The sequence below is a fragment of the Leuresthes tenuis genome, unplaced genomic scaffold (genome assembly GCF_036924035.1).
Source record: "Leuresthes tenuis unplaced genomic scaffold, fLeuTen1.0.hap1 SCAF_21, whole genome shotgun sequence".
In the NCBI taxonomy this organism is placed as follows: Eukaryota; Metazoa; Chordata; class Actinopteri; order Atheriniformes; family Atherinopsidae; genus Leuresthes; species Leuresthes tenuis.
In genome coordinates, this window is record NW_027325375.1 from 32,537,202 (window position 1) to 32,565,133 (window position 27,932).

Consider the following 27,932-nt stretch of genomic DNA (forward strand, 5'->3'; position numbering starts at 1 on the left):
GATAAGACGTTTCCTCTGTTAACTGTGACTCGCTTCAGGTCTGTTAACTGTGACTCACTTCAGGTCAGTAGATAAGATGTTTCCTCTGTTAACTGTGACTCACTTCAGGTCTGTTAACTGTGACTCACTTCAGGTCAGTAGATAAGACGTTTCCTCTGTCAACTGTGACTCACTTCAGGTCTGTTAACTGTGACTCGCTTCAGGTCTGTAGATAAGACGTTTCCTCTGTTAACTGTGACTCACTTCAGGTCAGTAGATAAGATGTTTCCTCTGTTAACTGTGACTCACTTCAGGTCTGTTAACTGTGACTCGCTTCAGGTCTGTTAACTGTGACTCACTTCAGGTCAGTAGATAAGATGTTTCCTCTGTTAACTGTGAATCACTTCAGGTCTGTTAACTGTGACTCGCTTCAGGTCTGTAGATAAGACGTTTCCTCTGTTAACTGTGACTCGCTTCAGGTCTGTTAACTGTGACTCACTTCAGGTCAGTAGATAAGATGTTTCCTCTGTTAACTGTGACTCGCTTCAGGTCTGTAGATAAGACGTTTCCTCTGTTAACTGTGACTCACTTCAGGTCAGTAGATAAGATGTTTCCTCTGTTAACTGTGACTCACTTCAGGTCTGTTAACTGTGACTCGCTTCAGGTCTGTTAACTGTGACTCACTTCAGGTCAGTAGATAAGATGTTTCCTCTGTTAACTGTGAATCACTTCAGGTCTGTTAACTGTGACTCGCTTCAGGTCTGTAGATAAGACGTTTCCTCTGTTAACTGTGACTCGCTTCAGGTCTGTTAACTGTGACTCACTTCAGGTCAGTAGATAAGATGTTTCCTCTGTTAACTGTGACTCGCTTCAGGTCTGTTAACTGTGACTCGCTTCAGGTCAGTAGATAAGACGTTTCCTCTGTTAACTGTGAATCACTTCAGGTCAGTAGATAAGATGTTTCCTCTGTTAACTGTGACTCGCTTCAGGTCTGTTAACTGTGACTCGCTTCAGGTCTGTAGATAAGACGTTTCCTCTGTTAACTGTGACTCGCTTCAGGTCGGTAGATAAGATGTTTCCTCTGTTAACTGTGACTCGCTTCAGGTCAGTAGATAAGATGTTTCCTCTGTTAACTGTGACTCGCTTCAGGTCTGTTAACTGTGACTCACTTCAGGTCAGTAGATAAGATGTTTCCTCTGTTAACTGTGACTCGCTTCAGGTCTGTTAACTGTGACTCGCTTCAGGTCGGTAGATAAGACGTTTCCTCTGTTAACTGTGACTCACTTCAGGTCGGTAGATAAGACGTTTCTTCTGTTAACTGTGACTCACTTCAGGTCGGTAAATAAGACGTTTCTTCTGTTAACTGTGACTCACTTCAGGTCGGTAGATAAGACGTTTCCTCTGTTAACTGTGACTCACTTCAGGTCGGTAGATAAGACGTTTCCTCTGTTAACTGTGACTCACTTCAGGTCGGTAGATAAGACGTTTCCTCTGTTAACTGTGACTCGCTTCAGGTCGATAGATAAGACGTTTCCTCTGTTAACTGTGACTCACTTCAGGTCAGTAGATAAGATGTTTCCTCTGTTAACTGTGACTCGCTTCAGGTCAGTAGATAAAATGTTTCCTCTGTTAACTGTGACTCACTTCAGGTCTGTAGATAAGACGTTTCCTCTGTTAACTGTGACTCACTTCAGGTCGGTAGGTAAGACGTTTCCTCTGTTAACTGTGACTCACTTCAGGGCGGTAGATAAGACGTTTCCTCTGTTAACTGTGACTCGCTTCAGGTCAGTAGATAAGATGTTTCCTCTGTTAACTGTGACTCACTTCAGGTCTGTAGATAAGACGTTTCCTCTGTTAACTGTGACTCACTTCAGGTCGATAGATAAGACGTTTCCTCTGTTAACTGTGACTCACTTCAGGTCAGTAGATAAGACGTTTCCTCTGTTAACTGTGACTCGCTTCAGGTCTGTAGATAAGACGTTTCCTCTGTTAACTGTGACTCGCTTCAGGTCAGTAGATAAGATGTTTCCTCTGTTAACTGTGACTCACTTCAGGTCGATAGATAAGACGTTTCCTCTGTTAACTGTGACTCACTTCAGGTCAGTAGATAAGATGTTTCCTCTGTTAACTGTGACTCACTTCAGGTCGGTAGATAAGACGTTTCCTCTGTTAACTGTGACTCGCTTCAGGTCTGTAGATAAGACGTTTCCTCTGTTAACTGTGACTCGCTTCAGGTCAGTAGATAAGATGTTTCCTCTGTTAACTGTGACTCACTTCAGGTCGGTAGATAAGATGTTTCCTCTGTTAACTGTGACTCGCTTCAGGTCAGTAGATAAGATGTTTCCTCTGTTAACTGTGACTCGCTTCAGGTCAGTAGATAAGATGTTTCCTCTGTTAACTGTGACTCACTTCAGGTCGGTAGATAAGACGTTTCCTCTGTTAACTGTGACTCACTTCAGGTCAGTAGATAAGATGTTTCCTCTGTTAACTGTGACTCGCTTCAGGTCAGTAGATAAGATGTTTCCTCTGTTAACTGTGACTCACTTCAGGTCGGTAGATAAGACGTTTCCTCTGTTAACTTTGACTCGCTTCAGGTCGGTAGATAAGACGTTTCCTCTGTTAACTGTGACTCACTTCAGGTCGGTAGATAAGACGTTTCTTCTGTTAACTGTGACTCACTTCAGGTCGGTAAATAAGACGTTTCTTCTGTTAACTGTGACTCACTTCAGGTCGGTAGATAAGACGTTTCCTCTGTTAACTGTGACTCACTTCAGGTCGGTAGATAAGACGTTTCCTCTGTTAACTGTGACTCACTTCAGGTCGGTAGATAAGACGTTTCCTCTGTTAACTGTGACTCGCTTCAGGTCAGTAGATAAGATGTTTCCTCTGTTAACTGTGACTCGCTTCAGGTCAGTAGATAAGATGTTTCCTCTGTTAACTGTGACTCACTTCAGGTCTGTAGATAAGACGTTTCCTCTGTTAACTGTGACTCACTTCAGGTCTGTAGATAAGACGTTTCCTCTGTTAACTGTGACTCACTTCAGGTCTGTAGATAAGACGTTTCCTCTGTTAACTGTGACTCACTTCAGGTCAGTAGATAAGACGTTTCCTCTGTTAACTGTGACTCGCTTCAGGTCGGTAGATAAGACGTTTCCTCTGTTAACTGTGACTCACTTCAGGTCGGTAGATAAGACGTTTCCTCTGTTAACTGTGACTCACTTCAGGGCGGTAGATAAGACGTTTCCTCTGTTAACTGTGACTCGCTTCAGGTCAGTAGATAAGATGTTTCCTCTGTTAACTGTGACTCACTTCAGGTCTGTAGATAAGACGTTTCCTCTGTTAACTGTGACTCACTTCAGGTCGATAGATAAGACGTTTCCTCTGTTAACTGTGACTCACTTCAGGTCAGTAGATAAGACGTTTCCTCTGTTAACTGTGACTCGCTTCAGGTCGGTAGATAAGACGTTTCCTCTGTTAACTGTGACTCGCTTCAGGTCTGTAGATAAGACGTTTCCTCTGTTAACTGTGACTCGCTTCAGGTCAGTAGATAAGATGTTTCCTCTGTTAACTGTGACTCACTTCAGGTCGGTAGATAAGATGTTTCCTCTGTTAACTGTGACTCGCTTCAGGTCAGTAGATAAGATGTTTCCTCTGTTAACTGTGACTCGCTTCAGGTCAGTAGATAAGATGTTTCCTCTGTTAACTGTGACTCACTTCAGGTCGGTAGATAAGACGTTTCCTCTGTTAACTGTGACTCACTTCAGGTCAGTAGATAAGATGTTTCCTCTGTTAACTGTGACTCGCTTCAGGTCAGTAGATAAGATGTTTCCTCTGTTAACTGTGACTCACTTCAGGTCGGTAGATAAGACGTTTCCTCTGTTAACTTTGACTCGCTTCAGGTCTGTAGATAAGACGTTTCCTCTGTTAACTGTGACTCACTTCAGGTCTGTAGATAAGACGTTTCCTCTGTTAACTGTGACTCACTTCAGGTCGGTAGATAAGACGTTTCCTCTGTTAACTGTGACTCACTTCAGGTCTGTAGATAAGACGTTTCCTCTGTTAACTGTGACTCACTTCAGGTCGGTAGATAAGACGTTTCCTCTGTTAACTGTGACTCGCTTCAGGTCGGTAGATAAGACGTTTCCTCTGTTAACTGTGACTCTGACTGTGTGTTTGTGTTTCAGGGAGGATCAGTGTAAAGTCTGGAATCCATTTTTTGAACATGAAGGAATGAAGCATCACTGGCTGCCCTACCAGCATCCTGACCGTAAATAAACACAGTAACACTCACACTAACATCCCGACCGTTGACATAAACAGACGCTCAACACAAACCGAAACATTTCTGCCTGCTGACCATGAAGATTGGATTCGTCTCTGCTGTGCGTATCTATCTTTGTGAGGACCGATGTGCTTTCCCTATGGAAGTGAGGACATTCATGCAGAGGAAGTTTTTCTTGCATTACGAAACTCACAGGAACTTATTTCAGGTTAGAAGCCCGGTGCAGGTCACAGTTAATGTCCAGGGAATGCATTACGTAACTGAAGGTCCTCACAAAGCTATGAGCACATGCGTGGTGTGTGTGTGTTCACATGTTAAAGTCATCAGGCTGGAATCTGTTATTGGAAGGAAAGCCGCAGCCTCTCCTCTGCTTAACTCTTTACAGTCTGTTATATTTTAATGTCTGTCTCATTGCTCTTTATGCCGTGTGTTTGCAGCTGATGAGCGCTGTCGCCTGCACTGTCAGTCCAAAGAAACCGGGGACGTGGTGTCCATGGACAGGATGGTGTATGATGGGACGCCGTGTTCCTATGACGACGCCTACAGCGTCTGCGTCCGAGGAGAGTGTGAGGTCTTTATTGTGCTTCAGTTTCCAAGTGTGACTCACAGCCTGTTGCTTCTGATTAGCTGTAAAATAAAGACTAAAAATAATCCAACTGCTGGTTCTCTCAGACTCTCCTGCAGGAGAACTGACAGGAAATAAGAAAAAAAAATGGATAAATTGATCCGTTTATGTGATAAAAGTCACTGAAGTTTAATTACAAAATTTTATGCAACAATAATTGACTAAAATATGAAATTAATCCATTTTTCAGCTTTGATTTAAAACTGCATGAATTTATTTGTCACTTAGATTAATTCATTTTATTTAAAATATATTTAATTCTGTTTATTTCTATTTTATTTCCCGTTACAATGTGTGGGTTAGTAATGTGTGGGTTAGTAATGTGTGGGTTAGTAATGTGTGGGTTTAGTAATGTGTGGGTTAGTAATGTGTGGGTTAGTAATGTGTGGGTTAGTAATGTATTGGTTAGTAATGTATGGGTTAGTAATCTATGGGTTAGTAATGTGTGGGTTAGTAATGTGTGGGGTTAGTAATGTATGGGTTAGTAATGTGTGGGGTTAGTAATGTATGGGGTTAGTAATGTATGGGTTAGTAATGTGTGGGTTTAGTAATGTGTTGGTTAGTAATGTGTGGGGTTAGTAATGTGTGGGGTTAGTAATGTATGGGTTAGTAATGTGTGGGTTAGTAATGTGTGGGGTTAGTAATGTATGGGTTAGTAATGTGTGGGTTTAGTAATGTGTGGGTTAGTAATGTGTGGGTTAGTAATGTATGGGTTAGTAATGTGTGGATTAGTAATGTGTGGGTTAGTAATGTATGGGTTAGTAATGTGTGGGTTAGTAATGTGTGGGTTAGTAATGTGTGGGTTAGTAATGTGTGGGTTAGTAATGTGTGGGTTTAGTAATGTATGGGTTAGTAATGTGTGGGTTAGTAATGTATGGGTTAGTAATGTGTGGGTTAGTAATGAGTGGGTTTAGTAATGTGTGGGTTAGTAATGTGTGGGTTAGTAATGTGTAGGTTTAGTAATGTATGGGTTAGTAATGTATGGGTTAGTAATGTGTGGGTTAGTAATGTGTGGGTTAGTAATGTGTGGGTTTAGTAATGTGTGGGTTAGTAATGTGTGGGTTAGTAATGTATGGGTTAGTAATGTGTGGGTTAGTAATGTGTGGGTTAGTAATGTATGGGTTAGTAATGTGTGGGTTAGTAATGTGTGGGTTTAGTAATGTGTGGGTTAGTAATGTGTGGGTTAGTAATGTGTGGGTTTAGTAATGTATGGGTTAGTAATGTGTGGGTTTAGTAATGTATGGGTTAGTAATGTGTGGGTTTAGTAATGTGTGGGTTAGTAATGTGTGGGTTAGTAATGTATGGGTTAGTAATGTGTGGGTTTAGTAATGTGTGGGTTAGTAATGTGTGGGTTAGTAATGTGTGGGTTTAGTAATGTATGGGTTAGTAATGTGTGGGTTAGTAATGTGTGGGTTTAGTAATGTGTGGGTTAGTAATGTGTGGGTTTAGTAATGTATGGGTTAGTAATGTGTGGGTTTAGTAATGTGTGGGTTAGTAATGTGTGGGTTAGTAATCTATGGGTTAGTAATGTGTGGGTTAGTAATGTATGGGTTAGTAATGTGCGGGTTAGTAATCTATGGGTTAGTAATGTGTGGGTTAGTAATGTGTGGTTTAGTAATGTGTGTTTCCGGTTATTCCCTCAAAATGATTTGTTTGATTTCACCAAACATTTTTTAAGATGTTTTTTTGTTTATTATTTTGTTGTTGTGTCTTTCTTTTACGGCTCCTGCCTCCTCCTGCCTCCTCCTGCCTCCCTCCTGCCTCCTCCTGCCTCCTCCTGCCTCCTCCTGCCTCCTCCTGCCTCCCTCCTGCCTCCCTCCTGCCTCCTGCTGCCTCCTCCTGCCTCCTACTGCCCCCTACTGCCCCCTCCTGCCTCCTCCTGCCTCCTGCTGCCTCCCTCCTGCCTCCCTCCTGCCTCCTGCTGCCTACCTCCTGCCTCCCTCCTGCCTCCTGCTGCCTCCTCCTGCCTCCTCCTGCCCCCTGCTGCCTCCTCCTGCCTCCCTCCTGCCTCCCTCCTGCCTCCTCCTGCCTCCTGTTGCCTCCTCCTGCCTCCTCCTGCCTCCTCCTGCCTCCCTCCTGCCTCCTCCTGCCTCCTGTCTCCTCCTGCCTCCTCCTGCCCCCTCCTGCCTCCCCGCTGCCTCCTCCTGCCTCCTACTGCCCCCTCCTGCCTCCCTCCTGCCTCCTCCTGCCCCCTCCTGCCTCCTCCTGCCTCCTACTGCCCCCTCCTGCCTCCTCCTGCCTCCCTCCTGCCTCCCTCCTGCCTCCTGCTGCCTCCTACTGCCCCCTACTGCCCCCTCCTGCCTCCTCCTGCCTCCTGCTGCCTCCCTCCTGCCTCCCTCCTGCCTCCTGCTGCCTACCTCCTGCCTCCTGCTGCCTCCTCCTGCCTCCTCCTGCCCCCTACTGCCCCCTCCTGCCTCCTCCTGCCTCCTGCTGCCTCCTCCTGCCTCCTACTGCCCCCTACTGCCCCCTCCTGCCTCCTCCTGCCTCCTGCTGCCTCCCTCCTGCCTCCCTCCTGCCTCCTGCTGCCTACCTCCTGCCTCCTGCTGCCTCCTCCTGCCTCCTCCTGCCTCCCTCCTGCCTCCCTCCTGCCTCCTCCTGCCTCCTGTTGCCTCCTCCTGCCTCCTCCTGCCTCCTCCTGCCTCCCTCCTGCCTCCTCCTGCCTCCCCGCTGCCTCCTCCTGCCTCCTACTGCCCCCTCCTGCCTCCCTCCTGCCTCCTCCTGCCCCCTCCTGCCTCCTCCTGCCCCCTCCTGCCTCCTCCTGCCCCCTCCTGCCCCCTCCTGCCTCCTCCTGCCTCCCTCCTGCCTCCCTCCTGCCTCCCTCCTGCCTCCTGCTGCCTCCTCCTGCCTCCTACTGCCCCCTCCTGCCTCCCTCCTGCCTCCTCCTGCCTCCCACTGCCCCCTCCTGCCTCCTCTTGCCTCCTCCTGCCTCCTCCTGCCCCCTCCTGCCCCCTTCTGCTTCCTCCTGCCTCCCTCCTGCCTCCTGCTGCCTCATCCTGCCTCCTCCTGCCCCCTGCTGCCTCCTCCTGCCTCCCTCCTGCCTCCTCCTGCCTCCTGTTGCCTCCTCCTGCCTCCTCCTGCCTCCTCCTGCCTCCCACTGCCCCCTCCTGCCTCCCTCCTGCCTCCTACTGCCCCCTTCTGTCTCCTCCTGCCTCCTCCTGCCTCCCTCCTGCCTCCCTCCTGCCTCCCTCCTGCCTCCTGCTGCCTCCTCCTGCCTCCTACTGCCCCCTCCTGCCTCCTCCGGCCTCCTCCTGCCTCCCTCCTGCCTCCTCCTGCCTCCTCCTGCCTCCCTCCTGCCTCCTCCTGCCTCCTCCTGCCCCCTCCTGCCCCCTTCTGCCTCCCTCCTGCCTCCTCCTGCCTCCTCCTGCCTCCTCCTGCCTCCCTCCTGCCTCCCTCCTGCCCCCTTCTGCCTCCCTCCTGCCTCCCTCCTGCCTCCTCCTGCCTCCTCCTGCCCCCTCCTGCCTCCTCCTGCCTCCTGCTGCCTCCTCCTGCCTCCTACTGCCCCCTCCTGCCTCCTCCTGCCTCCTCCTGCCTCCCTCCTGCCTCCCTCCTGCCTCCTCCTGCCTCCCACTGCCCCCTCCTGCCTCCTCCTGCCCCCTCCTGCCCCCTCCTGCCTCCTCCTGCCTCCCTCCTGCCTCCCTCCTGCCTCCCTCCTGCCTCCTGCTGCCTCCTCCTGCCTCCTACTGCCCCCTCCTGCCTCCTCCTGCCTCCTCCTGCCTCCCTCCTGCCTCCTCCTGCCTCCCACTGCCTCCTCCTGCCTCCTACTGCCCCCTCCTGCCTCCTCCTGCCTCCTCCTGCCTCCCTCCTGCCTCCTCCTGCCTCCCACTGCCCCCTCCTGCCTCCTCCTGCCTCCTCCTGCCTCCTCCTGCCTCCCTCCTGCCTCCTGCTGCCTCCTCCTGCCTCCTACTGCCCCCTCCTGCCTCCTCCTGCCTCCTCCTGCCTCCCTCCTGCCTCCCTCCTGCCTCCTCCTGCCTCCCACTGCCCCCTCCTGCCTCCTCCTGCCCCCTCCTGCCCCCTCCTGCCTCCTCCTGCCTCCCTCCTGCCTCCCTCCTGCCTCCCTCCTGCCTCCTGCTGCCTCCTCCTGCCTCCTACTGCCCCCTCCTGCCTCCTCCTGCCTCCTCCTGCCTCCTCCTGCCTCCCTCCTGCCTCCTGCTGCCTCCTCCTGCCTCCTACTGCCCCCTCCTGCCTCCTCCTGCCTCCTCCTGCCTCCCTCCTGCCTCCTCCTGCCCCCTCCTGCCTCCTCCTGCCCCCTCCTGCCTCCTCCTGCCCCCTCCTGCCCCCTCCTGCCTCCTCCTGCCTCCCTCCTGCCTCCTCCTGCCTCCTCCTGCCTCCTCCTGCCTCCTGCTGCCTCCTCCTGCCTCCTACTGCCCCCTCCTGCCTCCTCCTGCCTCCTCCTGCCTCCTCCTGCCTCCCTCCTGCCTCCTGCTGCCTCCTCCTGCCTCCTACTGCCCCCTCCTGCCTCCTCCTGCCTCCTCCTGCCTCCCTCCTGCCTCCTCCTGCCCCCTCCTGCCTCCTCCTGCCCCCTCCTGCCTCCTCCTGCCCCCTCCTGCCCCCTCCTGCCTCCTCCTGCCTCCCTCCTGCCTCCCTCCTGCCTCCTGCTGCCTCCTCCTGCCTCCTACTGCCCCCTCCTGCCTCCCTCCTGCCTCCTCCTGCCTCCCACTGCCCCCTCCTGCCTCCTCTTGCCTCCTCCTGCCTCCTCCTGCCCCCTCCTGCCCCCTTCTGCTTCCTCCTGCCTCCCTCCTGCCTCCTGCTGCCTCATCCTGCCTCCTCCTGCCCCCTGCTGCCTCCTCCTGCCTCCCTCCTGCCTCCTCCTGCCTCCTGTTGCCTCCTCCTGCCTCCTCCTGCCTCCTCCTGCCTCCCACTGCCCCCTCCTGCCTCCCTCCTGCCTCCTACTGCCCCCTTCTGTCTCCTCCTGCCTCCTCCTGCCTCCCTCCTGCCTCCCTCCTGCCTCCCTCCTGCCTCCTGCTGCCTCCTCCTGCCTCCTACTGCCCCCTCCTGCCTCCTCCTGCCTCCTCCTGCCTCCCTCCTGCCTCCTCCTGCCTCCTCCTGCCTCCCTCCTGCCTCCTCCTGCCTCCTCCTGCCCCCTCCTGCCCCCTTCTGCCTCCCTCCTGCCTCCTCCTGCCTCCTCCTGCCTCCTCCTGCCTCCCTCCTGCCTCCCTCCTGCCCCCTTCTGCCTCCCTCCTGCCTCCCTCCTGCCTCCTCCTGCCTCCTCCTGCCCCCTTCTGCCTCCCTCCTGCCTCCCTCCTGCCTCCTCCTGCCTCCTCCTGCCTCCTCCTGCCTCCTCCTGCCTCCCTCCTGCCTCCCTCCTGCCCCCATCTGCCTCCTCCTGCCTCCCTCCTGCCTCCTCCTGCCCCCTCCTGCCTCCTCCTGCCCCCTCCTGCCTCCTGCTGCCTCCTCCTGCCCCCTCCTGCCTCCTCCTGCCTCCTCCTGCAGTACGTTGGCTGTGACGGTCAGATCGCTTCGGACCAGCAGGAGGATCGCTGTGGCGTCTGTGGAGGGGACAATTCCAGCTGTAAGATCGTCAAAGGAAACTTCACCCGCAGCACCAAGAAACCAGGTGCTGGATCAGGGGTTCACTTAGTTTTACACACTGCTGCTGAAGCTGCTGGATCAGGGGTTCACTTAGTTTTACACTCACTGCTGCTGCAAGCTGCTGGATCAGGGGTTCACTTAGTTTTACACACTGCTGCTGAAGCTGCTGGATCAGGGGTTCACTTAGTTTTACACTCACTGCTGCTGAAGCTGCTGGATCGGGGGTTCACTTAGTTTTACACTCACTGCTGCTGAAGCTGCTGCTGAAGCTGCTGGATCAGGGGTTCACTTAGTTTTACACTCACTGCTGCTGAAGCTGCTGGATCAGGGGTTCACTTAGTTTTACACTCACTGCTGCTGAAGCTGCTGGATCAGGGGTTCACTTAGTTTTACACTCACTGCTGCTGAAGCTGCTGAATCAGGGGTTCACTTAGTTTTACACTCACTGCTGCTGAAGCTGCTGGATCAGGGGTTCACTTAGTTTTACACTCACTGCTGCTGAAGCTGCTGGATCAGGGGTTCACTTAGTTTTACTCACTGCTGCTGAAGCTGCTGGATCAGGGGTTCACTTAGTTTCACTCACTGCTGCTGAAGCTGCTGGATCAGGGGTTCACTTAGTTTTACACTCACTGCTGCTGAAGCTGCTGCTGAAGCTGCTGGATCAGGGGTTCACTTAGTTTTACACTCACTGCTGCTGAAGCTGCTGCTGAAGCTGCTGGATCAGGGGTTCACTTAGTTTTACACATTACATCCCTTTCAGCCTTGCTCAGATGCTTTTGTTATTACATCATTTCTTGTTCCGTTAAACTAATTGAAAGACATTATTTTCACCTCAGCACCATTTCTCTTTCATTTAGTTTTTGATTCATGTCTGATTCACTGTTTCAGAGACAATAATATATATATATATATATATATGATGATTGATTCCATGCTTTAGGTTACCTGAAGATTTTGGAGATCCCTAAAGGAGCCCGACACCTCCTGATCCAGGAGTTCAAAGGAACTCCTCACATCCTGGGTAAGAGCAGAAAGCAACCTGAAGAACTCCTTCTGCGCCTAAATGTCAGGAAAAAGGCTCACTTTGAATGTTTTGCTGCAGCTGTGACCAACCAGGAGACGGGGCACCTCTTCCTCAACGACGAAGACGAGCTTCCTGAAACCCGAGTGGTCATCGAAAATGGAGTCGTCTGGGAGTACAACAACACGGGCGAACAGGAGTCCCTCCAGACCTCGGGGCCCCTGAAGTACGGGGTCCTGCTCATGGTCAGTCACTGCCACCGGTGGCCACTTTGTGTCTGATTAACCAGAGCAAACACTCACCGGTGGATCCCTGCCACAGGTCCGTTCCCATGGCGACTCCAAGGTGACGGTATCCTATAAGTACATCATCCAGGATCACCTGCGGTCCTCGCTGGAGTCCAACCTGGTGCAGGAGGACGCCATCTTCTACGAGTGGGCGCTGAAGAAGTGGTCTCACTGTTCCAAAGCCTGTGGAGGAGGTACCCGCTGGTCTGTTGGTTACCACAGCAACAGCTGTCATGTATTTAACCTCTCGTGCACCAGTGTGACAAACCCTAACCCAACCCTAACCCTGAGTAAAACAGGCTGAAGGTCTGAATTATACCCTAAATTAAGGTGTCTTCATATTCAAACGGGTCCACCTGATGGTAATGATTCTTACCAAACAGGCTGAAGGTCTCACATTAACATCAAGTCCTGTTTCTACTCACTGCCACCCGATATTAGACATGTTGGACCTGACTTATACCCTAAATTAAGGTGTAAACAGCTGATGGTAATGATTCTTACCAACATTCCTTTGTGGATAAAATGACAGAAAAACATGAAAAAGATCATGAGTTGGACCAGTTTCGCTCATAGTTGTGTTCATGAACTCAGAAAAGGAGTTTAAAGGGTTGAATGTGACCTCTGTTGCCAGGGAGACAGTACACCAGGTTTGGCTGCCGGAGAAAGGCTGATGGGAAAATGGTTCATCGGACGTTCTGCTCCAACATCAACAAGCCGAGAGCCATCAGCCGCAAGTGCAACGCTGAGACCTGCAGGTCGCCACGGTAACACACTGCAGGTTCCCTCGTTTACATCTCACCTTGTGATCGGACTCATCCAGTCAGACAGCAGGAGATGTGACTTGATCTGTCTCCGCCCCACAGCTGGCTGACTGGAGGCTGGGAGGCCTGCAGCGCCTCCTGTGGTCAGACTGGGTGGCAGCGCCGCTGGGTGAGCTGCCAGCAGGAGTCCAGCAGCGGCCAGCAGCAGCGAGCAGTTCCCAGCAAGTTCTGCAGCGGTGACCGACCAGAGTCCAAACAGACCTGCAACCGCCTGCCCTGCCCCGCCGCCTGGAGAGCCGGACCCTGGACCCCGGTGCGAAGAGTTAAACTTATGGACAACCTCTGACCTCCATCTTTCTTCTGCCCAGAGAACCTCTAACCTTCCCTTTCTGTAACTAACCGTAACTCCCAGCTTCTCTTGGTCTTCGTCTTTCTGTACCACCTCTGTTATTTACTGACCTTTTTCTTTCAGGACTACTTCTAACCTTGGACTATCTCCTTTTCTATGGACAACTTCTTTATGTTCTTCCAGACAATCTTCAGCCATTCTTCGGACTAAACTACCACTGTCCTGTTCATCCATCTTCCTTTCCTCTCTTCCTCTTCCTATCATCTAGGGACCAGCCCTGGTCTCTTTCCTAACCATCTCCTTCTCAACTGACCTTAACTTTTCTATCCTTACCATCCTCCTCTCTTCTTCTTACTCAAAGCCCTATAACTCCCCTGCCTCCTTCCTCCTGATTATCTGCTACTTCCTTTGCTCTAGACAACCTTCTTCTTTATCTCGACCATCTGTTGACTTCCTTATTCATAGATTACATCTAACCCTTTTTGTCTCTACATCCTCCTCATTTTTGATAACTTTGAACATCATTAATATTTAACTCCCGTACAAAACTATCTTTACCATCCATCTCACTGCCATCCCAAGCTTCTATGAGTCTGTAGGTTTCTGTTGTGTTTTAGTTTTAGCTTCTGATTTCTGTGTTTTCTGTAAAATCCATATTTTCTGTTGCTCATCTCTAGTTTTAGGGACTTTCTCTAGTTTTTCTCTTGCTTTGGTTTCTCATCCTGTATTCTTATTCGATTTCCTGGGTTACTGACTCATTCTTGCTGTCTGCCCACACTCCTGGATTCAGTTAGCCATTAACCATACCTCCCTTTGCTTATCATTAGTTATACTCCCTGGTTCCTTTGGGCAGTTATGTATCAGTGTTTAGTTCCACTCACTGTTTCAGGATTACACTGCAATACTTTTGCCTTCTTTCATGAAAGCTGTTATTTCACCTGCCTGCTGTCCACCTAGGAGCTCATATTTGAGTCCACCCCACGCTACACCTGTGACGACCTTCTTTATTTATACATCTCCTTTCTTTCTGGGTTATCTCAAGCCTACTTCTTTATGGATCCTGCACATCTATAATATCCAACTAGGTACAACAAAACAACTAGGTAATGCAAAAGGAATTACCTAGGACATGAAAGCATTAAAACAGAGAGGTAAGGTTCAATAAAAGCTGTTCATCAAAGTCCTTTAATTAAATACAGTAAGTTAATTAAATGTAGTGATGAATGGGAAAGGTGTCAGGTTGGATTTATAAGAAGAAGAGTTGATGCAGACCTGTAGTTATCTGGGAGTTTGTTCCATAGATGCTCCATAAAAACTGAAAGCAGCTTCTCCAGCTTTGGTTCTAACTCTGAGGACAGAAAGCAAACCTGTTCCTGAAGATCTGAGAGCTCTGAAGGTTCAGAACGTGCCAGAAGATCTGAGATGAACCCATAAAAAGCTTTATAGATCCACAGCTGTAAGCGTAGAGACCTGAGAAAGGGATATGTTACACTTTTCTGGAGTCAGTGAGGAGTCACTGATCCATCTTTAGGATACGGATGGAGCCTTCTGTCCATCCTCTGCGCTCATTTCGTGCAAACTGCAGAATCTTTGGCAACACCTTGCAGATTCGTTCCTAAACTGAAACTCGTGGGGTGTGACCAGCGAAAGGCACAAACAGGAAGAGGAAAAAACAGAAGTGGAGGCACTTTTTGAAGAGAGGCTGATGTACGGGACTACAAACGCATCCATGATGTTACCTCTCCTGGGCATAGGGACGGAGCCGGTGGATGCTGCTGTAAAGCACCCAGGAGTGTGTGGTAAATGTATGTAAAGGGAGCATTAATGAGCCTTTACAGTCATCAGGTCTGTTGGAGATAAATGGCTGGAGCAGCTTTAAGCCCTGAAATATTCTCCAGATGATTTTCGGCTGACTTCAGAACTAACCTGATACGGCTGCTGAAGTTCAGGTCTGAGGCCATAAAAACACCCAGATTTCTGCTTGGTTTGTGGTTTCTAACATCACAGAATGAAGCTGAGCTCAGATTTGTAACTTTGGCTGCTTTGTTTTTGTTTAACTGGAGGAAATAGTTTATTTTGTGCTTATTTGTTTGAGGCCTTTAATGAGTGTTTGTGAAGGGTTATATTCTCCAGGTGATATGGTTTGTTGCATAATCTCAGCAAGTGGGAGCATGTAAATGTTGAGGCCCCAGGGTTGAACCCTGAGGAGCTCCATATACCAGTTTTTATCTCATCAGATCTGTGATTACCTGTAGACAAAAGTAGCCTCCATCTTTTAAATAGGATTTAAACCACTTTAAAGACAGCCCCGCCCAGTTTAACAGTCCATGAAACATAATATATAAAACATTATCATTAATACGGCTCTGAGATCCAGTAATCAATCAATATGATCCGTTCTGCCTCAGGAATCCTTTTCCTCCTCCTTTCTCTGAACTCTCTCCAACCTCCTCCTCTTTCTTTCTCTGTCAGTTTTACCTTCCTTTGTTTGGACTGTTATTCACCTCCAGCCTACTTATTATCCCTCTTAAAGAAACTATTCCAGTCACATTCTTTGTGGATTAACTCTTTTCTCCTTCCCTCTGGATTATTTCCAGTTCCTTCTATTCTGTATCTTCACAAGCTTCCGACTCTAAGGACCACTTTTAACTACAACTATCATCAACATCCTTCTTTTTAGATGACCTTAACCATTCTTCTGTCTCGTCCATCACTGTCTTCCTGTTCTATTCTTTCTGAACTTCCCCTTATCTCCATAATTCGGGAGTAACTGTACCCTCCTTTGTACTGTAGATTACCTCCGATGTGCTTTTCTGGATCTAACTTCAGTTTGTCTCTAAAATAAGACGGTTTTTGGTCTTGGTTTTAGCTGGAGGATTCTTGTTAAGTGTCTTCAGATCAATATGCGATCACTTAAGGATCTGATCGGTAGCTTTCTGTGTGCAGTGTTCCGTCTCTTGTGGAAACGGGACTCAGGAGCGTCAGGTTGCGTGTTTAAGTCCCGAAGGTTCAGTCGGAAATTGCAGTGATTCTCAACCAATCACAGCACGGTCCTGCCAGGCTCCGCCCTGCAGTGGTAAGCATCTGCCGATCCCATATGGAGCATTAAAGGAAAGAGGGGGGTGATGGGAGCTGTGTTACTGACCGTTTGCCTCCATCTGCAGGTGACCAGAAGAATGCCATCATCCTGTGGCTGTCCAGGTCCAACCCAAAGTTCCCTGCTCCACAGATCTCCTCCAGTAAGACAAACACTGCCCCTCCTCATCCTCTTCTTCACACTCCTTTCTCCTTTTCCTAACTGTACCTTCCTCATCCTCAACTTCATTCTTTACTGGTTTTACAATGACGAGCAACTTCAGACCTGACAGGTAGAAATAATTCAGTGACTTTATGCACACCAGGAACAATCAACAGTTTAACTGCTGTTAGTTAAATAATCCCTCATTTTTTCCTATTTTTTATTTAATAATCACTCTATTTTTCACCAACGACAGTAACACAAAGAGTCCCTTACCATGAATCCACCGGTAAGTCCAAGAATCCAGCGAGTCTGGCCACTGATTCAAAAATATCCCATCACCTTTCCCCCTGCCAGTGGGTTAGGGGTCAGGCCAACTAACCCTCCATCAGTAACTCAGCTGAGAGGACTTCAGTTAGGAGTCCTGGACTCCCCAGTGCACGGTTTCAGCTCCAACCCTGGACAGATGTTGTCATCCGGCTCAAGATGTCAGAAGAATTCTCTCAAAATTAGGCTCAGAGTCGCTGGATTAACACAAAACATTTATTTCTTGCAAGAAAGAGACAAGTCGCACAACCTGTCAGGAAGCTGCTCAGAGTTGTCTGACTCTATTTATATTATTCATGTTTGCTGACCACACGAAGTTATGGGAGTCAAAAAAAGTTTCACTGGATACACAGAGTTAAGAACCAAAAGGTAGGAGGTGGTGTCCACAGGCTACCGTAACCAACGAGAGAGTGTTGTTCTCGGGGTACGACCATGTTCTCTGAGGGTTTCTGTGGGGAGTGCTGCAGGAGAACCAGAGTACCAGAGAACCAGAGTACCAGAGAACCAGAGTACCAGAGAACCAGAGTATCGGAGTACCAGAGTACCAGAGAACCAGAGTACCAGAGAACCAGAGTACCAGAGAACCAGAGTACCAGAGAACCAGAGTATCAGAGTACCAGAGTACCAGAGAACCAGAGTACCAGAGAACCAGAGTACCAGAGTACCAGAGAACCAGAGAACCAGAGTACCAGAGAACCAGAGAACCAGAATACCAGAGAACCAGAGTACCAGAGAACCAGAGTACCAGAGAACCAGAGTACCAGAGTACCAGAGAACCAGAGTACCAGAGAACCAGATAAATAGAGTACCAGAGAACCAGAGAACCAGAGAACCAGAGTACCAGAGAACCAGAGAACCAGAGTACCAGAGAACCAGAGTACCAGAGAACCAGAGTACCAGAGAACCAGAGTACCAGAGAACCAGAGTACCAGAGAACCAGAGTATCAGAGTACCAGAGTACCAGAGAACCAGAGTACCAGAGAACCAGAGTACCAGAGAACCAGAGTATCAGAGTACCAGAGTACCAGAGAACCAGAGTACCAGAGAACCAGAGTACCAGAGAACCAGAGAACCAGAGTACCAGAGAACCAGAGAACCAGAATACCAGAGAACCAGAGTACCAGAGAACCAGAGTACCAGAGAACCAGAGTACCAGAGTACCAGAGAACCAGAGTACCAGAGAACCAGATAAATAGAGTACCAGAGAACCAGAGAACCAGAATACCAGAGAACCAGAGTACCAGAGAACCAGAGTACCAGAGAACCAGAGTACCAGAGTACCAGAGAACCAGAGAACCAGTTATCCAGAGTACCAGAGTACCAGAGTACCAGAGAACCAGAGTACCAGAGAACCAGAGTACCAGAGTACCAGAGAACCAGAGTACCAGAGTACCAGAGAACCAGAGAACCAGAGTACCAGAGAACCAGAGTACCAGAGAACCAGAGTACCAGAGAACCAGAGAACCAGAGTACCAGAGAACCAGAGAACCAGAGAACCAGTTATCCAGAGTACCAGAGTACCAGAGAACCAGAGTACCAGTTATCCAGAGTACCAGAGTACCAGAGTACCAGAGTACCAGAGAACCAGAGTACCAGAGAAACGGAGTACCAGAGTACCAGAGTACCAGAGAACCAGAGTACCAGAGAAACGGAGTACCAGAGTACCAGAGAACCAGAGTACCAGAGAAACAGAGTACCAGAGTACCAGAGAACCAGAGAACCAGAGTACCAGAGAACCAGAGAACCAGAGTACCAGAGTACCAGAGAACCAGAATACCAGAGAACCAGAGTACCAGAGAACCAGAGTACCAGAGAACCAGAGTACCAAAGTACCAGAGAACCAGAGAACCAGTTATCCAGAGTACCAGAGTACCAGAGTACCAGAGTACCAGAGAACCAGAGTACCAGAGAACCAGAGTACCAGAGAAACGGAGTACCAGAGTACCAGAGAACCAGAGTACCAGAGAACCAGAGTACCAGAGAAACAGAGTACCAGAGTACCAGAGAACCAGAGAACCAGTTATCCAGAGTACCAGAGTACCAGAGTACAAGAGAACCAGAGTACCAGTTATCCAGAGTACCAGAGTACCAGAGTACCAGAGTACCAGAGAACCAGAGTACCAGAGAAACGGAGTACCAGAGTACCAGAGTACCAGAGTACCAGAGAACCAGAGTACCAGAGAAACGGAGTACCAGACTACCAGAGAACCAGAGTACCAGAGAAACAGAGTACCAGAGTACCAGAGAACCAGAGAACCAGAGAACCAGAGTACCAGAGAACCAGAGAACCAGAGTACCAGAGAACCAGAGAACCAGAATACCAGAGAACCAGAGTACCAGAGAACCAGAGAACCAGAGAACCAGAGTCCCAGAGTACCAGAGTACCAGAGTACCAGAGAACCAGAGTACCAGAGAACCAGAGAACCAGAGTACCAGAGTACCAGAGTACCAGAGAACCAGAGAACCAGAGAACCAGAGTACCAGAGAACCAGAGTACCAGAGAAACAGAGTACCAGAGAACCAGAGTACCAGAGTACCAGAGAACCAGAGAACCAGAGAACCAGAGTACCAGAGTACCAGAGTACCAGAGTACAATAGAACCAGAGAACCAGTTATCCAGAGTACCAGAGTACCAGAGTACAAGAGAACCAGAGTACCAGTTATCCAGAGTACCAGAGTACCAGAGTACCAGAGAACCAGAGTACCAGAGAAACGGAGTACCAGAGAAACGGAGTACCAGAGTACCAGAGTACCAGAGTACCAGAGTACCAGAGTACCAGAGAACCAGAGTACCAGAGAAACGGAGTACCAGAGAAACGGAGTACCAGAGAACCAGAGTACCAGAGTACCAGAGTACCAGAGTACCAGAGAACCAGAGTACCAGAGAAACGGAGTACCAGAGTACCAGAGTACCAGAGTACCAGAGTACCAGAGAACCAGAGTACCAGAGAAACGGAGTACCAGAGTACCAGAGAACCAGAGAACCAGTTATCCAGAGTACCAGAGTACCAGAGTACCAGAGAACCAGAATACCAGTTATCCAGAGTACCAGAGTACCAGAGTACCAGAGTACCAGAGAACCAGAGTACCAGAGAAACGGAGTACCAGAGAACCAGAGAAACAGAGTACCAGAGAAACAGAGTACCAGAGTACCAGAGTACCAGAGTACCAGAGAACCAGAGAACCAGAGAACCAGAGTCCCAGAGAACCAGAGAACCAGAGTACCAGAGAACCAGAGTACCAGTTATCCAGAGTACCAGAGTACCAGAGAACCAGAGTCCCAGAGAACCAGAGTACCAGAGAAACAGAGTACCAGAGAACCAGAGAACCAGAGAACCAGAGTACCAGTTATCCAGAGTACCAGAGTACCAGAGAACCAGAGTACCAGAGAACCAGAGAACCAGAGTACCAGAGTACAAGAGAACCAGAGTACCAGTTATCCAGAGTACCAGAGTACCAGAGTACCAGAGTACCAGAGAACCAGAGTACCAGAGAAACGGAGTACCAGAGTACCAGAGTACCAGAGTACCAGAGAACCAGAGTACCAGAGAAACGGAGTACCAGACTACCAGAGAACCAGAGTACCAGAGAAACAGAGTACCAGAGTACCAGAGAACCAGAGAACCAGAGAACCAGAGTACCAGAGAACCAGAGAACCAGAGTACCAGAGAACCAGAGAACCAGAATACCAGAGAACCAGAGTACCAGAGAACCAGAGAACCAGAGAACCAGAGTCCCAGAGTACCAGAGTACCAGAGTACCAGAGTACCAGAGAACCAGAGTACCAGAGAACCAGAGAACCAGAGTACCAGAGTACCAGAGTACCAGAGTACCAGAGAACCAGAGAACCAGAGTACCAGAGAACCAGAGTACCAGAGAAACAGAGTACCAGAGAACCAGAGTACCAGAGTACCAGAGAACTAGAGAACCAGAGAACCAGAGTACCAGAGTACCAGAGTACCAGAGTACCAGAGAACCAGAGAACCAGTTATCCAGAGTACCAGAGTACCAGAGTACAAGAGAACCAGAGTACCAGTTATCCAGAGTACCAGAGTACCAGAGTACCAGAGAACCAGAGTACCAGAGAAACGGAGTACCAGAGTACCAGAGAACCAGAGAACCAGTTATCCAGAGTACCAGAGTACCAGAGAACCAGAGTACCAGTTATCCAGAGTACCAGAGTACCAGAGTACCAGAGTACCAGAGAACCAGAGTACCAGAGAAACGGAGTACCAGAGAACCAGAGAAACAGAGTACCAGAGAAACAGAGTACCAGAGTACCAGAGTACCAGAGAACCAGAGAACCAGAGAACCAGAGAACCAGAGTCCCAGAGAACCAGAGAACCAGAGAACCAGAGTACCAGAGAACCAGAGTACCAGTTATCCAGAGTACCAGAGTACCAGAGAACCAGAGTACCAGTTATCCAGAGTACCAGAGTACCAGAGTACCAGAGTACCAGAGTACCAGAGAACCAGAGTACCAGAGAAACGGAGTACCAGAGAACCAGAGAAACAGAGTACCAGAGAAACAGAGTACCAGAGTACCAGAGTACCAGAGTACCAGAGAACCAGAGAACCAGAGAACCAGAGTCCCAGAGAACCAGAGAACCAGAGTACCAGAGAACCAGAGTACCAGTTATCCAGAGTACCAGAGTACCAGAGAACCAGAGTCCCAGAGAACCAGAGTACCAGAGAAACAGAGTACCAGAGAACCAGAGAACCAGAGAACCAGAGTACCAGTTATCCAGAGTACCAGAGTACCAGAGAACCAGAGTACCAGAGAACCAGAGAACCAGAGTACCAGAGTACAAGAGAACCAGAGTACCAGTTATCCAGAGTACCAGAGTACCAGAGTACCAGAGTACCAGAGAACCAGAGTACCAGAGAAACGGAGTACCAGAGTACCAGAGTACCAGAGTACCAGAGAACCAGAGTACCAGAGAAACGGAGTACCAGACTACCAGAGAACCAGAGTACCAGAGAAACAGAGTACCAGAGTACCAGAGAACAAGAGAACCAGAGAACCAGAGTACCAGAGAACCAGAGAACCAGAGTACCAGAGAACCAGAGAACCAGAATACCAGAGAACCAGAGTACCAGAGAACCAGAGAACCAGAGAACCAGAGTCCCAGAGTACCAGAGTACCAGAGTACCAGAGTACCAGAGAACCAGAGTACCAGAGAACCAGAGAACCAGAGTACCAGAGTACCAGAGTACCAGAGAACCAGAGAACCAGAGAACCAGAGTACCAGAGAACCAGAGTACCAGAGAAACAGAGTACCAGAGAACCAGAGTACCAGAGTACCAGAGAACCAGAGAACCAGAGAACCAGAGTACCAGAGTACCAGAGTACCAGAGTACCAGAGAACCAGAGAACCAGTTATCCAGAGTACCAGAGTACCAGAGTACAAGAGAACCAGAGTACCAGTTATCCAGAGTACCAGAGTACCAGAGTACCAGAGTACCAGAGTACCAGAGTACCAGAGAACCAGAGTACCAGAGAAACGGAGTACCAGAGTACCAGAGTACCAGAGTACCAGAGAACCAGAGTACCAGAGAAACGGAGTACCAGAGTACCAGAGAACCAGAAAACCAGTTATCCAGAGTACCAGAGTACCAGAGAACCAGAGTACCAGTTATCCAGAGTACCAGAGTACCAGAGTACCAGAGTACCAGAGAACCAGAGTACCAGAGAAACGGAGTACCAGAGAACCAGAGAAACAGAGTACCAGAGAAACAGAGTACCAGAGTACCAGAGTACCAGAGTACCAGAGAACCAGAGAACCAGAGAACCAGAGAACCAGAGTCCCAGAGAACCAGAGAACCAGAGTACCAGAGAACCAGAGTACCAGTTATCCAGAGTACCAGAGTACCAGAGAACCAGAGTCCCAGAGAACCAGAGTACCAGAGAAACAGAGTACCAGAGAACCAGAGAACCAGAGAACCAGAGTACCAGTTATCCAGAGTACCAGAGTACCAGAGTACCAGAGTACCAGAGAACCAGAGAACCAGAGAACCAGAGAAACAGAGTACCAGAGAACCAGAGAACCAGAGAACCAGAGTCCCAGAGAACCAGAGAACCAGTTATCCAGACCCTGAGTAACCAAAGTCAGAGCTATGACCACATTATGGGTCCAAAGTGGTTCTGGTTTACGGTGCTGGACTCCACCGGGGCTGCCTCCGGTCCTGTTTGTGGTTTTCATGGACAGGATCTGGAGGTGCAGTCGGGGGGAGGAGGGCGTCTGGTTTGGGAACCGCAGGGTTACAGCTCTGCTTTCTGCAGATGATGTGGTTCTGTTGGGTTCTTCAGGCCTTCAGCTCACAGCTGAGTGTGAAGCAGCCGGGATGAAAGTCCGCTCTGGCTCTCTAATACAAATGCAATTAAATCAAATCTATTGCTTATCTTTGACATATCCAAGACTCTAATCACCACTGATGCCCCATCCCCCTACTGTTTTATAATATTGAAAATAATCATTGTTTTGTTTTTTTGTAATAAAAAAATTATATTTCAGACAATTATTCTGGCATCTAAAGGGTTCAAATCCTGGAAATTATGGGGCCAAATGCATCAGTCGAGTATAAAGTAAGAGAAATAGAGACTTTTTTTTTTTAATTGACTAAAGATTATGTTGTAACTCGACCAAAATTAGCACCAAATGTTTAAAAAGGTTGAGAAAAATGTGCAAAAACGTCTGTGGGGGGGCATGAGGGTCCTGCATAAAGCAACATGGCAGCAGCCAGTTGGAAGAATGGAAACTGAGGGTTTTACAGCTTCTGAGGTTAAAATGTGGGAAACTGAATCTAACTTCAGCACATGGTGGATACGTGTTGCCATGGCGACAGAGACCAGTCTGCTGAGGAAATATCTGTTTTGGTCGAAGATTTAATCAGATATCAGCCTGTTTTCCACAGCTTTAGTCATCTGCTGTTTTCACAAAATATTCAGATCTTTGGGACTCTTTGGGAAAAGAGAGTTTTAAAAAGAGACCAGGATCAAACACTTAGTCCAGAGCAGTTCCCTTTGGATCAGAGCTGGAGACACATTTTACCTGAATGATACTTTGGATCAGAGCTGGAGACACCTTTTACCTGAATGATACTTTGGATCAGAGCTGGAGACACCTTTTACCTGAATGATACTTTGGATCAGAGCTGGAGACACCTTTTACCTGAATGAATGCTGTGTCTCTGTGGGTCAAACTAACTGAAGGCCTGACAGGATTCCTGTGGATCTATGTTATATTACATTACAGATAGGCAGGGTTAGGGTTAGGATCTGTGTTATATTACATTACAGATAGGCAGGGTTAGGGTTAGGATCTGTGTTATATTACATTACAGATAGGCAGGGTTAGGGTTAGGATCTGTGTTATATTACATTACAAATAGGCAGGGTTAGGGTTAGGATCTGTGTTATATTACATTACAGATAGGCAGGGTTAGGGTTAGGATCTGTGTTATATTACATTACAGATAGGCAGGGTTAGGGTTAGGATCTGTGTTATATTACATTACAGATAGGGTAAGGGGGTCTTGGGTTATCATCATACCTATCATACACTATCCAGTCCCTATGTCTGACTTCCATTTAATTTAAGAGGGTTAAAGAGTCTTGGAGGACACTAATGCATAATGAAATCAGAGAATAAGTCCTCCTGTTGGCTCGAGTCATATTTTCCTTGACTTATTGCAATCAGCTGATGACCGTCCCCCCCTGGCTGTCTGCAGGGCAGCGGTGCCGTGGTGACCGCTCCGTGTTTTGTCGGATGGAGGTGTTGAGTCGGTACTGCTCCATCGCCGGTTACTGGCAGATGTGCTGCAAATCCTGCAGCGAGAGAAACTCCAGCAACTCCAGCGTGTTCAGCAGCACGAGCTCACCGATGGACAACAGCAGGTCAGTGACAAGGCGCGGTGGGCGGAGCCAAAAGAAACCAACTGGTTGGATGGATGATGGGTGGATGGATGGATGGATGGATGGATGGATGGATAGATGGATGGATGGATGGATGGATGGATGGTTGGATGATGGATGGATGGATGGATTATGGATGGATGGATGGATTGATGGATGGTTGGATGGATGGATGGATGGATTGATGGTTGGATGGATGGATGGATTATGGATGGATGATGGATGATGGATGGATGGATGGATGGATGGATGGATGGATGGTTGGATGGATGGATGGATGGATTATGGATGGATGGATGGATGGATTGATGGTTGGATGGATGGATTATGGATGGTTGGGTGGATGGATGGATGGATGGATGGATTGATGGTTGGATGGATGGTTGGATGGATGGATGGATGGATTATGGATGGATGGATGGATGGATTGATGGTTGGATGGATTATGGATGGTTGGGTGGATTGATGGTTGGATGGATGGATGGATGGATTGATGGTTGGGTGGATGGATGGATTATGGATGGATGGTTGGTTGGTTGGTTGGATGGATGGATGGATGGATGGATGGATGGATGGATGGATTATGGATGGTTGGATGGATGGATGGATGGATGGATTATGGATGGTTGGATGGATGGATGGATGGATGGATGGATGGATTGATGGATGGATGGATGGATTATGGATGGATGGATGGATGGATTGATGGTTGGATGGATGGATGGATTATGGATGGTTGGGTGGATTGATGGTTGGATGGATGGATTGATGGTTGGGTGGATGGATGGATGGATGGATGGATGGATTATGGATGGTTGGATGGATGGATGGATGGATGGATTATGGATGGTTGGATGGATGGATGGATGGATGGATTATGGATGGTTGGATGGATGGATGGATGGATGGATTATGGATGGTTGGATGGATGGATGGATGGATGGATGGATGGATGGATGGATGGATGGATGGATGGATGGATTATGGATGGTTGGATGGATGGATGGATGGATGGATGGATGGATGGATGGATGGATGGATGGATGGATTATGGATGGTTGGATGGATGGATGGATGGATGGATGGATGGATTATGGATGGTTGGATGGATGGATGGATGGATGGATTATGGATGGATGGATGGATGGATGGATGGATGGATGGATGGATTATGGATGGTTGGATGGATGGATGATGGATGGATGGATGGATGGATGGATGGATGGTTGGATGATGGATGGATGGATGGATGGATGGTTGGATGGATGGTTGGTTGGATGGATGGATGGATGGATTATGGATGGTTGGATGGATGGATGGATGGATGGATTATGGATGGATGGATGGATGGATGGATGGATGGATGGATGGATGGATGGATGGATTATGGATGGATGGTTGGATGGATTATGGATGGATGGATAGATAGATAGATAGATAGATAGATAGATAGATAGATAGATAGATAGATAGATAGATAGATAGATAGATAGATAGATAGATAGATAGATAGATAGATAGATAGATAGATAGATAGATAGATAGATAGATAGATAGATAGATGTGACGTAACTTTCAAACAAAGGGAACTAAATAAATCCCAGGGTTGTGTTTTTGGGGAGTTTTACACCTGCTGGTGACCTCAGACGCCCTGATATCTGCTCCCAGGAGCAGAAAGAAGGGATTTTACTGAATATGGAGGCTTTAACATGATGTCTGTTTGTGTCTTTTAGTTCTGGCAGCGTAACTGAAACGATGACGTCAGCCACCACCTCGTCCTTGTCGGACAGTAGCTATGTCATCAGTGATGTCATCAGCACGCCTCCTCTCACTGTGACTCTAACTCCGCTCCCCACCAGCAAGAGCAGCACCGACTTTGTGTACGTGGACTACGATGATTACGACGAGTATTCATCCTACGAGGATCCATCCCTTCTCTCTGAGACGCCTGGTACTGTTCCACATCCTGGGACTATTCCACATCCTGGTACTATTCCCCCTCCTGGTACTGTTCCACATCCTGGTACTATTCCACATCCTGGTACTGTTCCACCTCCTGGTACTATTCCACATCCTGGTACTATTCCACATCCTGGTACTATTCCACCTCGTGGTACTATTCCACATCCTGGGACTATTCCACCTCGTGGTACTATTCCACATCCTGGGACTATTCCACATCCTGGTACTATTCCACCTCGTGGTACTATTCCACATCCTGGGACTATTCCACATCCTGGTACTATTCCACATCCTGGGACTATTCCACATCCTGGTACTGTTCCACATCCTGGTACTATTCCACCTCCTGATACTATTCCACATCCTGGTACTATTCCACATCCTGGTACTGTTCCACATCCTGGTACTATTCCACCTCCTGGTACTATTCCACATCCTGGTACTGCTACGACAACATGGCGTCCCAGAAAAACTGCTCCACCACACGTATTTCAGAGGAAAACTCCCAAGATGCCGCTGGTTACTGTTCCCATGGTAACTGTTACTCAAACGCCAGCGCCCCTCCAGACGTCCTCTACTCCAGAGTTCCCCACCACATCATCAGCTGGTGTTGATGACATCATCAATGCAACAGCATCAGAAGGGCGGAGCCTCCCAGGTAAAATCTCTCTGACAGAACCGGAACCGGCATCGTCTCCGATCCTGCTCTCGAAGAAGGAGAATAACTCTGTGGATGAGGTCCAGTACAGGATCGTGGGGATGGTAGGCGATGGGGTCAGAGTTCAGCAGAACTACTTTGTGCCGCGGATGCCGCCGCTGCGCGAGCGAACGCAGAACAAACGCATCCAGCAGCTCCTGAAAGAGAAACGACTGCAGGAGCTCCTGAGCAGGTTGAACAGGACCAGAGCGAGCCGGACGGACTGAGCCTCTCACTCTCTGCTAACGAACTCGCAGCGAGACACAGACACTGGTGAAAGGGCTCCTGAGCTTTAACGCAAAGTTTGTGAACCCGGAACCAAAGACCTGAGCTTCAGAAATCTCCAGTTCTGATCAGGTTCACACATTTATGATATTTGTACCGAATTATCCTGTTTCTAAATAAAGCAAAGTCTCACCAGCTGCTGCTGTCCGTATGACTCCCGAACATGTCTGGTTCATACTGTGACAGCCCCGCCAGGTGCCCTGTGGTACTCCCATCCAGCTTCAGCGCACCTGGAGCGTGTCGGATCCATCAGTTCTGGATCCGGTTGTGCTGAGCAGAGATATTCACCCTTTCACGGCTGATTTTGTACATATATATACACACATTTAAATGTATTCCTGGTTTTTAATCATTCATTGTCAGATCATTTCATGCCACGGCTCATATTCTGCTGCTTCTGTTCTCTGTGTTTGGGTTTAAATAAAAGGAGTTTCTGTCATCAGCGCCTTCAACAAATCAGGACATAAAGTCTAAAAAATGAAGTCAAATAACTAAGATTACATTGAACCAGCATCAGCACACAGAATGCTTTGCATAAATGAAGTAGTTAAGAATCGGCTTTAGTTCAGAGGAAATTATCTCTCTTCAGCACATAAAGACTTTAAGCTTTAATGTTTAAATCACTTTATGTTCAGAAGGAGAAACCTGGAGATGTGGCCACATTTATTCAAG

At 48.7% G+C, this 27,932-nt stretch overlaps 1 protein-coding gene across 1 annotated transcript in view; it reads left to right on the forward strand.

The window, feature by feature from the left end:
- The window catches only part of LOC140279918 (A disintegrin and metalloproteinase with thrombospondin motifs 2-like), a 72,748-nt gene extending 45,362 nt beyond the window's left edge, over window positions 1-27,386 (forward strand). The window contains exons 14-26 of the mRNA XM_072375143.1: window positions 4,164-4,246; window positions 4,699-4,832; window positions 10,317-10,440; window positions 11,356-11,436; window positions 11,518-11,681; window positions 11,758-11,917; window positions 12,358-12,490; window positions 12,590-12,800; window positions 15,783-15,912; window positions 16,001-16,075; window positions 24,133-24,298; window positions 26,050-26,253; window positions 26,686-27,386. Of these exons, the coding sequence (XP_072231244.1) occupies window positions 4,164-4,246; window positions 4,699-4,832; window positions 10,317-10,440; window positions 11,356-11,436; window positions 11,518-11,681; window positions 11,758-11,917; window positions 12,358-12,490; window positions 12,590-12,800; window positions 15,783-15,912; window positions 16,001-16,075; window positions 24,133-24,298; window positions 26,050-26,253; window positions 26,686-27,202 (2,182 nt within the window). The 3' untranslated portion in view covers window positions 27,203-27,386. The remainder of the gene's footprint in view (window positions 1-4,163; window positions 4,247-4,698; window positions 4,833-10,316; window positions 10,441-11,355; window positions 11,437-11,517; window positions 11,682-11,757; window positions 11,918-12,357; window positions 12,491-12,589; window positions 12,801-15,782; window positions 15,913-16,000; window positions 16,076-24,132; window positions 24,299-26,049; window positions 26,254-26,685) is intronic.
- The last annotated feature ends 546 nt before the right edge of the window (window positions 27,387-27,932 follow it).